At 47.9% G+C, this 17348-nt stretch overlaps 1 protein-coding gene across 6 annotated transcripts in view; it reads left to right on the top strand.

Moving 5' to 3' along the window:
• TNIK (TRAF2 and NCK interacting kinase) overlaps positions 1 to 16338 on the top strand; it is a 200695-nt gene extending 184357 nt beyond the window's left edge. For all 6 annotated transcript variants that reach the window (XM_068144998.1, XM_068145000.1, XM_068144996.1 and 3 more), the window contains 9 exons: positions 1567 to 1681; positions 2457 to 2627; positions 3800 to 3943; positions 6407 to 6541; positions 7133 to 7233; positions 8674 to 8823; positions 10693 to 10852; positions 11450 to 11589; positions 14490 to 16338. In XM_068144998.1, coding sequence (XP_068001099.1) covers positions 1567 to 1681; positions 2457 to 2627; positions 3800 to 3943; positions 6407 to 6541; positions 7133 to 7233; positions 8674 to 8823; positions 10693 to 10852; positions 11450 to 11589; positions 14490 to 14573 — 1200 coding nt within the window. In that variant the 3' untranslated portion in view covers positions 14574 to 16338. The remainder of the gene's footprint in view (positions 1 to 1566; positions 1682 to 2456; positions 2628 to 3799; positions 3944 to 6406; positions 6542 to 7132; positions 7234 to 8673; positions 8824 to 10692; positions 10853 to 11449; positions 11590 to 14489) is intronic.
• The last annotated feature ends 1010 nt before the right edge of the window (positions 16339 to 17348 follow it).

The following is a 17348-nucleotide window of genomic DNA, read 5'->3' as shown; positions in this document are numbered from 1 at the left end:
TGAGGGAACTGGCCTTGTTCAGCCTGGAGAAGAGAAGGCTGAGGGGAGACCTCATTGCTCTCTAAACTCCCTGAATGGAGGTTTTAGTGAGGTGGGGATCAGTCTTTCCTCACAAGTAACAAGTGACAGAACAAGAGGAAATGGCTTCAAGTTGCACCAGGAGAGGTTTGGGTTGGACATTTGGAGAAATTTCTTTCCCAACAGTGTTGTCAAGCCCTGGAACAGGCTGCCCAGGGAAGGTGGTAGAGTCACCATCCCTAGAGGGATTTAAAAGCCATGTGGATGTCATGCTGAGGGGCAAGGTTTAGTGGTGGAGTTGGCAGTGCTGAGTTAGAGGTTGGAGTCAAATGATCCTAAATGTCTATTCCAACCAAAACCATTTTATGATTTTAATGTCTTAGCCTTGTTTTCTGCCTTAAGAAAGCAATAGATGTAAAGAGGAAGCAACATGATGTTGCAGTTGGTTCCTCCCCAGATTCCTTTGGCAGAGTATTGGCTCTGACACTCCCTGTGCTATCTTCAGGTTAAGGTTTGTAGCTTAGAAATGTCCCTTTTTGCAGTCCCACCTGAAGTTTAGAATGCTTCATTGAAGTGCCAAGTGACCCATGCATTGTGGTGTGCCAAAGAGCAGACTTTGAGGGGGATTTTCAAACACATGCTGTTTGAGAGTTCTCCCTAAAGCAGCACACAGATCACTGTAAGCCTTCCCTACCTCCAGCACTCCAAATCTTCCCAAAACTGGAGCAGCCAGGTGAGCTGAGGGGCATTGCTGGGTCCTGCCTCAGCAATGGGTGTGAAGACCAGCATTAACAGCCCAACAGAATGCAAAACTGGTGTTTTGCTAGAGCTGACTTTCTCTGCTGTCCCAGGGGCATCAATATTTTGGGCTTAGCCCAGCAACCCCCTAAATAACAGGTGGTAAAGGCAGAGCAGCATTAGGGCTGTATGAGCTCTCCTGCCTCAGCTTTGCATGTCCTAAAATAGATTTCCCCAACTATGGAAATAAAACCTTTGCCAGATGGTGCTAGTTAGCATTTGGCTTTGGCACAAGGAAAAGCAACAGTCCCACCTTGTCCAGCTCTCTGAATTACTGTGGTGGTCATTGATCTGTGCCAGATGTCCCATGCCAGGGTGTTCCAGGGGCTCCCACACACCATCCTGCCAGCCATGGGAGAGTGGGAAAATCAAACCCCTGCCTCCCTGATGCCCCAGAGCAGGCTCTTCAAGGCAGATGTGTTAAATAGGGACAAGTTGTTTTGTACCTGCATTGACTTTTGCCTCTGGCCCTGAGGCTACTCCGCTAACCAGACTCATGGCTGCATTGCGCTTGGAGCCAGGCCCTGCTCCTCTCATTTTCTGTTGCTCATGGGCACTCAGAAATCCAATTTAATGTTTTTCCTGGCTAGTTATGGGGGAGGAGGAACAGATGTTCACAGAGGGCTTGAAAAAGGCACCTCAGGGGCAGGCTCTGTGTCTGCTAATTAGAAAGTCTGACATAAACACACGTGCACAGAATTCCTCTTAACTTCTGTGCTCTGAGCTCTCTCTCTGCTGTTTGTCTTCCAGTATGGTATGGGAAGTAGCACCAAAGCCTCTTTCACTCCCTTTGTGGACACCAGAGTGTATCAGACCTCACCTACTGATGAAGATGAAGATGAGGATGAAGAGTCATCTGCTACTGGTAGGAGGCAATGTGGTCAGTTTGAAAGGGGAGGGCCTCATGGAAACCAGGTCATGGAGCCTAAATAATCCCAGTTAACCCCTTTTACATTTCAATTGCTCTTGCCCAAAAATTTCCTGTGTCTGCATCCTTGTGCTCCCCAGTTTTCAGTCAACTGCTCCCCCACCAGCATAACATCACCAGAAATGTCTAGGAGAAAATGGGGTGCAGCAGAAATTCACCCACCTGTCTGCCTGGGCAGCCAGGAGGAAAAACTGGCAGTTGCTCTGGTCATTGAGAATGGCTGGATGTGGGTAGGTGGACAGTGAATAGTGCTCATCAGCTCAGTAGGCAGAGCTGGAAGTCTGGAGGTACCACCTGCTGATGTATTTGGTGTCAGCTCTAAGCCATGAAAGAGTCCTGATGATCCCTCTCCAAACAGAGTAGCACAGCAGCGACTCCCTGCCTCGGGAAGTAAACCAACCATTGTCTTCCTGTCCCGAAAAAGAGGGGGCAGAATCATAGAATCAATAAGGTTGGAAGAGACCTCAAAGACCATCAAGTCCAACCTGTCACCCAACACCTCATGACTACTAAACCATGGCACCAAGTGCCACATCCAATCCCCTCTTGAACACCTTCAGGGATGGTGACTCCACCACCTCCCTGGGCAGCACATTCCAATGGCTAACAACTCTCTCTGTGAAGAACTTTCTTCTCACCTCGAGCCTAAACTTCCCCTGGTGCAGTTTGAGATTAATCCATCCCACCTGCTTGTCTCCTATTGCCTTGCAAGCCCTGTTCACCAGCGAGCTGCTCAGACAGGAGCAGGCCAAGCTGAACGAAGCCCGGAAGATCTCGGTGGTGAACGTCAACCCCACCAACATCCGTCCCCACAGCGACACCCCGGAGATCCGCAAGTACAAGAAGCGCTTCAACTCGGAGATCCTCTGTGCTGCTTTGTGGGGTAAGCCCTGAACACGCTGTGCCCTTGCCAAGGCTCCCTGGAATAGAATAGAGTAGAGTAGAATAGAATAGGAATAGGAATAGGAATTAGAATAGAATATAAATAAGAATGGAATGGAATGGAATGGAATGGAATGGAATGGAATGGAATGGAATGGAATGGAATGGAATGGAATGGAATGGAATGGAATGGAATGGAATGGAATGGAATGGAATGGAATGGACCTTTGAGATCGAGTCCAACCTATCACCCAACACCATCTAATCAACTAAACCATGGCACTGAGCACCCCATCCAGTCTCTTCCTAAACACCTCCAGTGATGGTGACTCAGAGCGTGATGGAACATGAATGTGTGTGGTGGTTTAGGGGCTAGGTGCCTTTAAGAACCCCGAAGTTCCAGACCTCCAGGAGGTCCAGAGTGATCCTCTAAGAGGTGGACCAGAAGGTGTATTTCATTCCCATAAGTCCTGTATCCATGTAAACTGGCTGCAGAGTCAGTTTTCTGCCCTTTTTCCTCCCTCTCTCCTCCTGGGAGGATGCACAGGCTGTTGTCTGTTACTGGGGAGGCCTGGTGTTGGCCTTGGCAATGCTGCCAGTTAGTCCTGGAGCAGCTTAATTGGGGTCTGGAGCTGCTAAGCTGAACTTTAGGTGCATCACAATGGTGTGGTATGAGGGGTAGACAGGCATGGGGCAGGGGGGGTGTGAAGACATGGGTTTGTTGGCCTGGTTTAAAGGGAGGTTTGAGTGAAGGTTTGGCTCAATGAGCTTCTGTGTTAAACCCAGAGTATGGATTTTATGTACTTTGTATGCTTTGTGCTGTAGTATGTAGTTGTGATTAGCATTTCCATTTAAACTTTCCAATTCAATCCTCTGAGCCTTTTTTCTTTTGGCCTTTTTGGAAGAGGTAAAAGAGCATCTGTCTTCCTTTAAACTAAGTCAATGTGGTATCACAGAACCAAGCTCCTGCCTCTGGTTGTCCCTTTCTCCATCCTGGGCAAGGCTAATATCTCTGAATCCCTGCACTGCAGGAGTGACCTTTTATATTCATGGGAAGATCACAGCCTTAGCTGGGAACAGTCCCTCTCACCATGGTAGCAGAGACAAGGTTGAGGTTGTTGCCCTTGGCAGATGCTCCTTGGCTTCTAGTGCCCATTGCCCTCTCCTCTTCAGGTGTGAATCTTCTGGTGGGCACAGAAAATGGCCTGATGCTGCTGGATAGAAGTGGCCAAGGGAAGGTCTACAACCTCATCAACAGACGGCGATTTCAGCAGATGGACGTCCTTGAGGGCCTCAATGTCCTCGTGACAATATCAGGTATGGCTCTTCCGCTCTCACCCCATCCTTCACCTTCTTGGCCATTTGTCCCAGGTGGTTCCAGCTCAGACAAAAACTGCCCACCAGTGTCAGAGGGGAGCTCCCAGGGGAGCTGGGAGTGGTTTATTCCAGAATCAAGGTGTCAGACTTTAAAGAACATCTCCAAGAGCAGTTTGCTCCCATCACCTTCCAGCCCTGCTTCACCTGCTGTGCTCCATCCTCCTTCAGCAGGGAAGGAAAGGCACAGGAGTACAGCAGGTACCCCAGCAAAGCAGGGAGTCACAGCTGGAGAGGGCAATGAGCTCTGCTTTTGGGTCTGCTTGCATTTAGCCAAAGGAGCCATGAACCATGGCTGAAGAGCTCCCGCTTAGACCATGGCTGTGCTCAGGGTACCCCAGGCATCATGAGGGCTTGTCATTGTCCTGGGCTCAGCCACAGGCTCCAGAGCTCTCAAATCAGGCTCATGGCAAAAAAGTAAAAAGTCTAGTCCAGTCTCCCAGGATGCTTCCTGCACAGCATCCTGCCTGCAGAGCAGCCCCCTGAAGCACACAGGTGGTGGAACCAAGGCAGAGCCTTCTTCTGATAACCTGCCCCACAAAGCTCACAGAGGACAGCAAGAGAAATGCTTGTTAGGAACTTTGCTTGTTACCATCCTTCTGTTTCCATCCACATTGTTCCATACCCCTCTGGGCTCATTCTGCATTTGCCTGCAAATTTCTGCTCCCTCAATTCAGATGGAATCACAGAATGGTTGAGTTGGAGGGGACCCCAAAGATCATCTAGTTCCAGCCGCCCTGCCTTGGGCAGAGACCTTCTACTAGAGCATGTTGCTCAAATCTCTGTTCATCCTGGCCTTGAACACTTCCAGGGATGGAGCATCCACAGCTTCTCTGGGCAACCTGTTCCACCACTCTCATGGGGAAGAATTCCTTCCTTACATCTAATCTAAATCTCCCCTTTTTCTGTTTAAAGCCCCTACCCCTCATCCTATCACTACAGTCCCTGATGAAAAACCCCACTGCTTTGTCATTTACCTTGATCTGCAGCTCCCATGTGGTTTAGGAAATAAGGAATAGGGTTTAGTAAGCTGCAAGATGAATGGGAAGGTAGCACTGCCCAAGGAGCACCAACCCCCAAGATGGTGCTGAGAATCATAGAATCAATAAGGTTGGAAAAGACCTCAAAGATCTTTGACCTGTCACCCAAGACCTCATGACTACTAGACCATGGCTTCAAGTGCCACATCCAATCCCTTTCCGAACACCTCCAGGGACGGTGACTCCACCACCTCTCTGGGCAGCACACTCCAATGGCTAACAACAAGCACTGGGGACTTGTTGAAACCCATCAGCAGACTCAGCCCCTGGTTTATGGTTGGGGTCCTTTCCCACTGGTCTCAGTGTGAGCTGTGTCCTATCCCTGCAGCAGGGGCTTTGCAGAAGCAGGAAGGATTGCAGCCAGATCATAACTGTCCAGGAGCAGCCAGACATGAAGAAATTTGGCAGCCTTTCAGCATTCCAGAGCCCAGCACCGGGCTTGTGGCAAAGAGAGGAAAGAAACCAGGTGGTTGGGTAAGCCCTGAGCTATAAGAGAGCTGGGTTTATGCCATCTCTGTGCCCAATTGTCTCTCCATGAACACTGATTTTTAGGAAAAGGAACATTGCCAGCCTGCAGGGAGCAGGAGCCAAGCTCTTCCAGTACCCCCCTGCAGTTTGGGAGACAGATGTCTGGGTTCTTCTTTCCAGGTGTTTTCTCCTAAGGGAAACAAAAAAATCCACAAACAACAACTAAATGACTGTGTTCAACTTCCTTGTAAAACAAAATTTCATTTTGTCATCACGGGGCTGCAGATAAGCTCTGAAATCTCAAGAGTTGCCATGCATGCACACAGAAACATAGAAACATTCAGCTTGGAAAAGACCCTCAGGATCACCAAGTACAACTCATAACCCTACTCTGCAAGGTTCACCCCTAAACCATATCCCCAAGCACCACATCCAAACCACCTTTAAACACATCCAGGGGTGGTGACTCAACCACCCCCCTGGGCAGCACATTCCAAAGCCTGACCACTCTTGCTGGGAAAATTTTTGTCCTAATGTCCAATCCAAAGCTACCAGTTGTAGCTTGAGAGCATTCCCTCTTGTTCTATCACTAATTCCCTGTGAGAAGAGACCAGCACCAGCCTCTCTGCAACGTCCTTTCAGGAAGTTGTAGAGAGCAATGAGGTCTCCCCTCAGCCTTCTCCTCTCCAAACCAACCTTCAATCGTTCCTCATAAGATTTGTTCTCCAGGCCCTTCCTTAGCTTTGTTGCCCTCCTCTGCACTGGCTCCAGCACCTCCACAACTCTCCCTTATTGAGGTGCCCAAAACTGGACACAGTACTCAAGGTGTGGCCTCACCTTGCTGGGAAAGCTTTTTTCCTGCGTGCTCTGCTCTGACAGAAATCTGCTTGGCCAACAGGAAAGAAGAACAAGCTGCGTGTGTACTACCTGTCCTGGCTGAGAAACAGGATTTTACACAACGACCCTGAAGTGGAGAAGAAGCAGGGCTGGATCACAGTTGGGGACCTGGAGGGATGCATCCACTACAAAGTTGGTGAGTGGCCTCTCTGGATAAAAAAAAAACCAAACAAAAATGCCTGAAAAGATGCAGTTTTGTTCTCTAGTCTTAGGCCTGGCCTGACAATTCCTCTTTAAAGTGTGGGCAGGCCATAGCCACAAATAATTTGGAATCCATCTCCTTGTATTTATTAAATAATTTGGAATCCATCTCCTTGTACTTATTAAATAATTTGGAATCCATCTCCATCTATTTACCAAATAATTTGGAATCCATCTCCATCTGTTTAGTAAATAATTTGGAATCCATTTCCATGTATCTACCAAATAATTTGGAATCCATCTCCATGTATTTACTAAATAATTTGGAATCCATTTCTATGCATTTACCAAATAATTTGGAACCCATCTCCAAGCATTTATTAGTTTTGAATCCATCTCCATGTATTTACTAAATAATTTGGAATCCATCTCCATGTATTTACCAAATAATTTGGAATTCATCTCCTTGTAGTTAACCAACGAGAACCAACAGAGACAGCCTGAGGAGCTGTTTCCTGGAGATAAGTTGCTCAGGCTTATGGAAAGAAAGGGAATGTTTTTAAACTTGGCTTTATTTTCATTTTAGTGAAATATGAGAGAATCAAGTTCTTGGTGATTGCCTTAAAGAGTGCTGTAGAGATCTACGCTTGGGCTCCTAAACCATATCACAAGTTTATGGCATTTAAGGTATGTTTCTCTTTTAGCCAAAATACCCTCTGGAATGGCAAACACAGGAGATTCCTGTGTTGTGCAGAGCAGAAAGGCCTCTTGCTAACCTAGCTGAGCTCCTTGGGATGCCTGGCAGGCACAGGAGATGGGATACCTTCTGATTATGGCTACTGATTAAGTGTCAATGTTAGCTTATGCTGGCAGGCTTGGCTTGGGACTGTTTGCTGGAAACTGACCAGATGTCCATGAGTTGGGGTTTTTGGTGTTGGTTTGGGTTGTTTTTTTAACTTCTGACTAATTTCCCAAACACAGCATGAAAACTGGTTGGCATTATTTTCCATTTCCATTTTGCAAGGTCCAATATGGATTCTGTTTCAGCACAGAAAGTCCAGGAGAGTGACCCAACTCCACTCCTCTCCCCTCTCCCTTTTCATCCACCTCAGTTTCCTCCAGTGAGACCTTTCTCCTCTATAACCTGCCAAGGGTTATTTTGCACTTAGGAGGAAAAGTGCTTTAAAGGACTAAGTTCTGTGCAGGGACAAGTCACAAGAGGCCATGCCTTCTGGAGACATTCATGCTGAGTAATCTCATTTTGCATCCTTCCAGCACAAATGGGCTTATTCAGTATTAGGTCACATTTGCTTTTTCTGAACAAAAGCCAGCCTAAATGGGCTCAGTGACATAGAGAGCATTAAGATAGCCTGGGATCCAGCCTCTGCAGGCTCTGCTGAGGGTGCTGACTAGTGCTCCTGGTGCTGCTTCTCCAGTCTGAGGGAGCTGAGGTTCTTTACCTTGTCTTATAGGCAGGGATCTGTTGGGAGAGTGGGAAATACAGCCCATTGATTTTCCCTGTCAGGAGTCAGATTACTCCTTGCATAGACAACCAAAAGCCTTTCTCTCTCCTTTGGGGCATTTCACCCTCCTGCTGAGGATCTCAGCCATGGAGAGATACTCTGTCCTGGATCAGTCCCTGTCAGGAAGCTGTTCCCAGCCTGCATCCAGAGAAAAGCAGATGTTGGCTGATCTAACTCATTTCAGCTGCCCAAACTGGAGCAATGATCCCTGCTGAGAAAGGAGGTGGGTGGTCACAGCTCTCCACACACTTTGCCCTTGTTACCCAGAGCAGCGCCAGCATTGGAGGCCTCCATGTGCTGGCTCTTCATATTCATGTAAAACTGAGCTGTCACCTTGCCTTAGAGACCAAATCATCAGGCTGGCCTCAAGTTGCTGGGGGAAGAGAGCTGTGCTTGGCCAGGGTGAGCACTCATCTTCTGGGGTGGCTGGAGCAAGTGGGTGATACATTCTGAGGCATCTGACACAGGGACAGAGAGACATGACTATAAATAACCAGGTACTTAGCAGGCAGCAGTCAAACAAATATGATTTCTAAATCATGTCAGGCTGTTGCTCTGGGGATTTGTTGGCTTTCTGTGGTACTCACTGCAGGGATTATAAAAGTCTTTTGCAGATCTCCAGCACAAGCCCTTGCTCGTGGATCTCACTGTAGAAGAGGGTCAGAGACTCAAGGTCATCTTTGGCTCACACACTGGTTTCCATGTGATTGATGTAGATTCTGGGAACTCCTATGATATCTATATACCATCTCACGTGAGTACACCGGGGAGTGCTGCTGTGTGACTGACGTGGGTCACTAGCAAGGTTCGCACAGGCTCAGTAATGGTGACCTCCTAGGTGACACTTTGCCATGGGTATGGCTGGGGGTACTGGTTAACAGTAGGCTGAACATGAGCCAGCAGTGTGCCCAGGTGGCCAAGAAGGACAGTGGCATCCTAGCCTGTATCAGCAATAGTGTGGCCAGCAGGAGCAGGGGAGTCATTCTGCCCTGTACTCAGCACTGGTTAGGCCACACCTTGAGTCCTGTGTCCAGTTCTGGGCTCCTCAGTTTAGGAAAGATGTTGAGTTGCTGGAACGTTTCCAGAGAAGGGCAACAAAGCTGGGGAGGGGTTTGGAGCATAAGCCCTGTGAGGAGAGGCTGAGGGAGCTGGGGTTGCTTATCCTGCAGAAGAGGAGGCTCAGGGGAGGCCTTCTTGCTCTCTACAATTACCTGAAGGGAGGTTATAGCTAGGTGGGGGTTGGTCTCTTCTCCCAGGCAATCAGCACCAGAACAAGAGAACACAGTCTCAAGCTGTGCCAGGGGAGGTTTAGGCTGGATGTTAAGAAATAATTCTTCATAGAGAGATTGGCCATTGGAATGTGCTGCCCAGGGAGGTGGTGGAGTCACCATCACTGGAAGTGTTTAAAAAGAGCCTGGATGAGGCACTTGGTGCCATGGTTTAGTTGATTAGATGGTGTTGGGTGATAGGTTGGACTTGATGATCTCGAAGGTCTTTTCCAACCTGGTTAATTCTGTATATGTGCCATCCTCATTGATACTTGGTCAAAGAGGACTTCAAGGTGTCACATACTTCATTAGCACAGACTAGCACTAGCCTTGTGCCCAAGCAGTAAGGTTTAAGGTCACCACATCCCACAGAAAGGAGAATCTGCCTGTGCACTGAGTGGGGCAGCTTTCTGCAGGGCAAGATACCATGAAAGCACATGCTGGGTTGTTAGACAGCACAGACCCACCATGAGCTGGATGCCCTGTCCCATTGCATAGTGTCCCAGATGTGCTCACCCACACTTGTTCCTGCTGAGGCAGCACAGTCTGCCTAGGTGAAAGTTGCAGGATTAGCTTAGGCTAAATCTCAGCAAACCTGGTGCTCAAAACTCCCAAACTCCCTGAAAGAAGGCTCTCATCACAGGGACCCCTCTCAGGTTCATCAGTTGTTCTAGGAGAGAACCAGTGCTATAAAAAAGACTGTAGATGAGGATTTTCTTCTTGGCTTGCTTGAACTCTGTCCATGATGCTGCCCCAAAAAGCATTAGGAACTGGTCTGGGAGAGCCTGTGTCACTAATCAGGTCCAGGAACTGCTGAATCTGGTCTGAGCAGCAGAGTTTGCTCTGTGAGAGCTGGTAGGGAGGAATTCTGGGGCAATTTGGGATGTCTTAGCTATGGAAGGACAGACATGGGTGGAAGTCACTGCAGCTGCCTCTGGAGCTAGAGACTGATTGCTAAGAACTGGGAATATTTCCTCCCTATTGCTACCTGTGAAATTCTGGGTTTGTTTGCCTCACTTGCAATGGGAGGTGGACTCACTCATAAAGTCAGCAGTCACTTCTTTGTGTTCCAGCCAAGTGCCAGCCATCAGTCTTGGGGGCGTTTGTGTTGTGATCTGTCTATAATTGCCAAACCCGTTATCCTTAACACATCAGACAGCTCTGATGGTAGGGTAAACATTTCACTTTGTTCCCCTTCAAGCTTATCTCTGAAAGCCAATGCCTGTGTTTGGTGAATGGAAGAGCTTGTTCTCCGGCTGATTTGGGGTTTTGTTTTTGCAAAGCTCTGCTCCCTTCCCCCTCCCCCTTCCTCCATTCAATGTAATTCTGACTTAGAGGGTTTGTTTTAACTGCAGATTCAGGGCAATATCACTCCTCACGCCATTGTCATCCTGCCTAAGACAGAGGGGATGGAGATGCTTGTGTGCTACGAGGATGAAGGGGTCTATGTCAACACCTACGGGCGGATAACTAAAGATGTGGTGCTCCAGTGGGGAGAAATGCCTACTTCTGTGGGTAGGTCAAGCCTTCCTCTTCACCTGCTTAAAATAGTGACAAGATGAGGGGTTAAGAATGCTGAGATGGAGTCATCTGGGCTTTTGTTTATCAAAGGAGATTTCTCTCAGCCAGAGAGGAGATGCAACTGCTAATTTTCTGCAGTTTGGACCTCGGTAACAAGAGACTTCTTGAACATTTGAGCTCTACTTTATCTTAAGTATAAACTAATACAAATAGTTGCACTGCTGAGATACTGTATTGAGTGGAAGAGGGGCTAGGTGCAGAGCTGGGAGCACTGGGGTTGCTCTCCTGGCCCTGCTGTTGTTAAGGTCCACGACCCATGGAGTTAAGCCACTTCCCAGCTCCTCGCCTGCAGGACTCAGGAGAAGTGATGCTTCTGTTTAAATTACTCAGCAATTTCTGGATGAAAAGTGCTCTGGAAGGGCTACTCTCCCTGCAGGCACAGGCCTGGCTGCCTGTGCCTCCAGCAGCCAGAGCTCTGCCGTTGATCCACAGAGGCTTTGGAAAACAGCTGATGAGATTTTTTTCTGCCCACTGTGTGATGTTTAGCTCCACACACGTTGTAACACCTCCCAAACGCTTCCTTTTTGACAGCCTACATTCATTCCAATCAAATAATGGGCTGGGGAGAGAAAGCTATTGAAATCCGGTCAGTGGAGACAGGACATTTGGATGGAGTATTTATGCACAAGCGAGCTCAAAGATTAAAGTTTCTATGTGAAAGAAATGATAAGGTAAGTCCACTTCAAAGCTTGTATCCATGCTGTAAGCTACAAGCTACTTTTAGAATTTCAGGCTTGAGGATAAGTAGTAATCTGAAGGTCCTGTTTAATAAGTGCTGCTCATAAACCCACTTCCAGTTAATTCTCTCCAAGGGATGCACACCTCAGCCTGGGGTGGGAAGATCTGCAAGAGCTCTTCCACCTCCAGCTGAGACCAGTGCTGACTTGGTTTGACTTTCTCCCAAGTCTTGCATCTGAACGTTGGCTAGGGAGGCTGCCCAGCAAATACTAGAAGTTAAGAAGTGGTGGCAGTGAGGATGTGTAAGGGGCCCTGATTTGAGCGCTGGTGCAGAAACATTTTTGTGCATTTTTAAATGCATTTTGGTGCATCTTAAGCTATTTTCTCCTTCTCTAGAGACTTTCAAAACCCACCGGGATGCATTCCTGTGCAGCCTGCACTAGGTGATCCTGCTTTGGCAGGGGGGTTGGACTTGACGATGTCCAGAGGGCCCTTCCAACCCCTAGCATTCTGTGATTCTATGATTCTCCTTGGAGCCCCATTTCTTTCTGTGGGCAGCACTGATAAATGGTGCCGGGGAAGGTCACGTGGGAGATGTGGCTGTTGTGTAGATGACCCCCACCATGGGTGTGTTGCTGGTGGGCAAAAGGGCTGCAAGGAATGAGGGAATCATAGAATTGTTAGGGTTGGAAGGAACATCAAGGATCATAGAGTTCCAACCCCCTGCCATGACCAGGGACTCCTCACACTAGATCAGGCTGCTCAGAGCCACATCCAGCCTGACCTTCAAAACCTCCAGGGATGAGGCTTCCACCACCTCCCTGGGCAACCTGTTCCAGTCTCACCACCCTCATGGGGAAGACCTTCTTCCTAACATCCAATCTGAATCTACCCATTTCTAGTTTTTTTCCCCTTCCCCCCAGTCCTATCATTACCTGACACCCTAAAAAGTTCCTCCCCAGCTTTCTTGTAGCCCCCTTCAGATACTGGAAGGCTACAATTATATCTCCTCGGAGCCTTCTCTTCTCCAGACTGAACAGCCCCAACTCCCCCAGTCTGTCCTCATAGGAGAGGTGCTCCAAGGAGAAGTTACTGAAGGAAGAGAAATATTGGAAGAGATGATTGAATGCCAAGGACTGTTTCTGCTCTTGGTGTTTCCTCCCTTTGCAAGGTTTCAGCAAGATCAATCAGGACCGTGCAGCAGGGAGTTCTTTCATAACAAGCACGATCCTGAACCACGTGGAGAACCTCATTGCTGTGTCCCCAGAGCAGGGTTTAATAACCTGCAATAAATAAGGTTTGAGGCCACAGCCAGTTTAGTGAGCAGCACCTCATGTGTCTAGCATTGTCTTCCCTGCTGCATGGAGCTGAGCTCCAGCTCTACAGGAAAAACAGATCCTAAACTTGCAACAGAGTAAACCATGGGAGGCTGCCCAAGAAACTTAAGTTGCCCAAATACTCCTAATTTGTTCTTTTTCCCAACTTTTGAGTACTTGACACTGCAGGTTTTATACTGTTTTGTTTTTAAAGACTTCTTCTCCTGGTTTGCTCCTATTGATTCTTTGTTCCTTTTCTAAGAAAACTGGGGGGAAAAAAAAAAACCAAAAAACACCTTTTAGTCTTTGTAAAATACTAGAACCCACTGGTGGGTTTGAAATACTGAAAGATGTTTCCTGCACCAGGAGGTGCTGGAACATGTCCAGAGAAGAGCCACAAGGATGGTCAGAGGGCTGGAGCACCTCTGCTATGAGGACAGACTGAGGGTGTTGGGGCTGTTCAGTCTGGAGAAGAGAAGGCTCTGAGGAGACCTTATTGTGGCCTTCCAGTATCTGAAGGGGGCCTACAAGAAAGCTGGAGAAGAACTTCTTAGGGTGTCAAGGAATGATATAGGACTAGGGGGAATGGAGGAAAACTAGAAGTGAGTAGATTCAGATGTTAGGAAGAAGTCCTTCCCCATGAGGGTAGTGAGACACTGGAACAGGTTGCCCAGGGAGGTGGTAGAAGCCTCATCCCTGGAGGCTTTTAAGACCAGGCTGGATGTGGCTTTGAGCAACCTGATCTGGTGTGAGGTGTCCCTGCCCATGGCAGGGGGCTTGGAACTGGATGATCCTTGAGGTCCCTTCCAACCCTAACAATTCTACGATTCTCTTTCTGGCTAAATGGTTCATGATATAAGTCATATGAAGATAGAATAATGTGGGGGGTTTAGAAAGGTCAGAGGGTTCAGATTGTTCCCCTCCATATTTGCATATCATAACTCTCTTCATTTTTAAGACATCCACTGGGGTCAAATGCTGACAAGATCCTGATAGGAGTACCAAAAATCCTATTTTTCTTTGCAAGTCCTGGTACATTTCTGTGCTTTGAGCATATTAAAGGAGTTTCCCCCCAAGCTTTACTTTCAGGAACAGCTGAAATTCCAGGAGAAGTTTTTCCAAGGAAAACTATTTCACACCAAGGCAGATATTGACCCAAATGGTTAACCTTTAGCAAAAGCTGAACCACTGACAGCAGTCTTTATTAATATTGCATAATCAATGGGGTTGTGGCAATAAAAGGTGATAAACTTGGCATTCTTCAGGCGTTCCAAACCTTGCTCTCTTTGGTAGTGATAGGGAGGTAGGTTTTATTGCTGTGCTTACTAATAAGTGGTTTCATTTGATCCCAGTCTGGCATGGGCCAGGCCAAGCCCCTCAACTGAGAACCAGGAAATGGGTTCATGCAAAATTCCTGCTGTCAGCTGGAGAAAAGGAGCAGGGAGGGAGGCTGACGTAGAGGAAACCATGGGGTGTGGGCCAGGTCCTGCTTTCCTTGTTCACCAAGACAAATAACAGATCTTTTTTCCCCTTCTTTCTAATAACAACTAATACGCTTCGCTCGTGCTTCCAAACAGGTATTTTTTGCGTCGGTGAGATCTGGAGGAAGCAGCCAGGTGTTTTTCATGACCCTCAACAGAAACTCCATGATGAACTGGTAACAGAGGAGCACTTGGCACTCAACCACCATGGCATTATTCCTAATTTAAAGGACAATTAAAACACGTGGACTAACACTGTAGAGGCAGATGCGGAGGGGCCCTGAGGAACACCACTGCCCCAGCGCCGCCAGCCCCCGGGGGCATGGGCTGCGGGGCAGGGATGGAACTTTCACGCTTGGACCCCCTCCCGCCTGAGGTCTCCTGATTACGCTGTGTTATAGTGGGTTATGAGTTCTCCTTTGGTTGTTTGTTTCTTTGTTTTCTTTTCATTTTTTAATTTTACTTTGCTCTGGTTTGGTTTGGTTTTGGTTTGGTTTGTTTTTCCCTTCCTCCCCTACTTTGTAAGAACAGGGGAAAGAAACAAGTGTCCCAACAGTCTTGTTTTTAATTCTGTCTGCCTGCTAGCATCAAATATATAGTATGTTGTAAAGTTACCAATTAAATCTGGTGAGAGACAGCACAATAAATGTACCTTTTATCTTTGTGATGAAGGCCATAACCATATAGCTGGGTAATTTTAGGAATCTCTTTTTTTTTTTTGCCTTCACCAACATTTTACATGTTGCTTTTGGCAGCAACAGCTTAACAGAGTTTTAAAAGAAGAAGAAGAGGAAGAAGAAACAACAGTTGGTTGGTTTTTGGCGGGGTTTTTTTGGTTGTTTTTTTCTTTTTCCCCTCTTTTGGGAAATGGATTTTAAATGGCTAAACTACTAGCCTTAGACTAATAAAAATCAGCTACCATTTTTTGTCAAGTCTGTCAATCCATATTTCTATATGGATCTTCACGTAATGGTGTGTCTCGGTAGGGACAGAGGTGCCATTTCTTGTTGCTCCGGAGGTGCCCGCCTGTCCCCCGGGGCTTGGCCGCGGGCACTAGGACCAAGGGATTGGAGGAGGAGGAGAAGGAGAGGACAGCGGAGCGGTCGGAGGAGCCCCACACTCGCCCTCCCCACCCCACTCACCCCGAGGCGAGATTTGCAGCCACAGATGGCTCCCAGGATGCCGCGGGCACCGGACCGCGATGCCAAAACCAGTGTGAGCTGTGGGTACTCATCCCCCACCCCCTGCCCCGAACCCAGAGCCAGGCGCTGGCGTGGGGACGGGACCACAGAACGAGCTGCACGTCCCCAGCCTTGCTGGATTAGGCTTGTAAAGAGCTTAACAAAAGAAAAAATTAATAATAATAATATATATATATATATATGTGTGGTTTCTTCAGCCGAGGGTCTCAATCTCTACTTGTTTTCCACCACCACCCCCCACCTCCACTCCCTAGGAGTTCACCCAACATACAGTGGAAGAGAACATCCGTGCCGACCCGCGTGTGTGTGTGTGCGTGCGTTTAGTTCAAGGTTGACTCTCGTGTCCTTATGAACTCTGCTCAGTTGATTTCCGTTCTCGGTGCGTTTCTGGGGTTTTCGTTCTCAAGTAGCTGCAAGCATGGCCGCCTGTGGTGTTGGGGTGTCGCATTAACAAGGTCTGTGTTGCTGGTTTTTAACCTACCTCGTTTCGGTTGGGGTTCGTTTGGTTTGGGTTCTTTTGGTTTGGTTTCTTTGGTTTGGTTTCTTTTGGGGTTTGGTTTTGGGTTGTTTGGGGTTTGGTTGTTGGGGTTTTTTTTTGGGGGGATGTTGTTGGTTTTGGGGTGTTTCTTTTTCCGTTCCGCTGTCGATCACAGCGCTGTTACCTCCAGCGACATATAGAGAGCTTAACTGGCAATCTTGGTGTACTCAGTAACGATGGCTTTATTAAAAAATTATTAAATCAACAGGACTTGGTCAAACTTGAATCTTTATCAAGGGTGAGAGGCGATGAGGGGGTGGCAGGGATGGCATGGGATGGGCCATTCTCGCCCAAAGCATCGCAGTTCGGTACAGGGGGACTTGCCGTGGGACGTGGCATCCAGAGGAACCTGGGCAGGAGGGGACTTGAGGATACCACCTTCTCCACTCACTGGGCCGATGCAGCCTGCCCAGTGCCTAACTAAGCACCCTACAAAGCACAGGGATGACCCTAAGACCTCAGTACTGGACCAGGGAGGTCATGGATGCCCCCTCCCTGCAGATGTTCAAGCCCAGGTTGGATGAGGCCTTGAGCAACCTGGCCCAGTGGAAGCTGTCCCTGCCCACGGCAGGGGGTTGGATCTGGATGATCTTTAAGGTCCCTTCCAACCCAAAAACCATTCTGTGAATTAAAAACCCCATACCAATCCCACCTCAGACACTGATTGCCACCAGCTCTTTATATTCTCATTGTGGCCAAAATAGAAATAAAACAAAGCCCAGGGCTTTTTATTACACTGCAAACTAATGACTGGGGAGGGTGGAGTTTGTCCCTCTTGAAATGGCAAATAAACAGCTTTGGATGATTTTTTTTTCTCTCTCCTGAATTGTGGGGGCTTTTCAGTACAGTGACAAAACAGAAGGGGATGGTTGTGTTTAAACATGAGGTAGTTTGTGAATGTGTAAATCTTAAGAGTAATTTGAAACAAACAAACACAAAAAAAAAGATCACTAAAAGTCTGTATGAACCTACCATAGAGCAAAGCATTTCTGGTGCCAGCCACAATGAAACACAAAATTTCAACGTTAAGCCAAGCCTTTGATGTTTTGGTAAATCAAACCCTAACCATCAGCAGGTCGTGGAGGTAAAGTGGCCCCTTCAGGGTTCCGAGTCGTGGTGCCCTTTGCCTGGCCTTGTGAAAGCAGTGTTGTTTGGGCGGGTTGAGTGTGGGGGGACAGGACATATCCCCTGTGATGCTGCCTGGCGGTGGGAATA

This window comes from Melanerpes formicivorus, unplaced genomic scaffold (genome assembly GCF_026170545.1).
Source record: "Melanerpes formicivorus ecotype bairdi unplaced genomic scaffold, bMelFor1.0.p_v2 SCAF_12, whole genome shotgun sequence".
NCBI classification, from domain to species: Eukaryota; Metazoa; Chordata; class Aves; order Piciformes; family Picidae; genus Melanerpes; species Melanerpes formicivorus.
The sequence above is the reverse complement of the archived record's forward strand: the minus strand, read 5'-3'. Positions and strand labels throughout refer to the sequence as shown.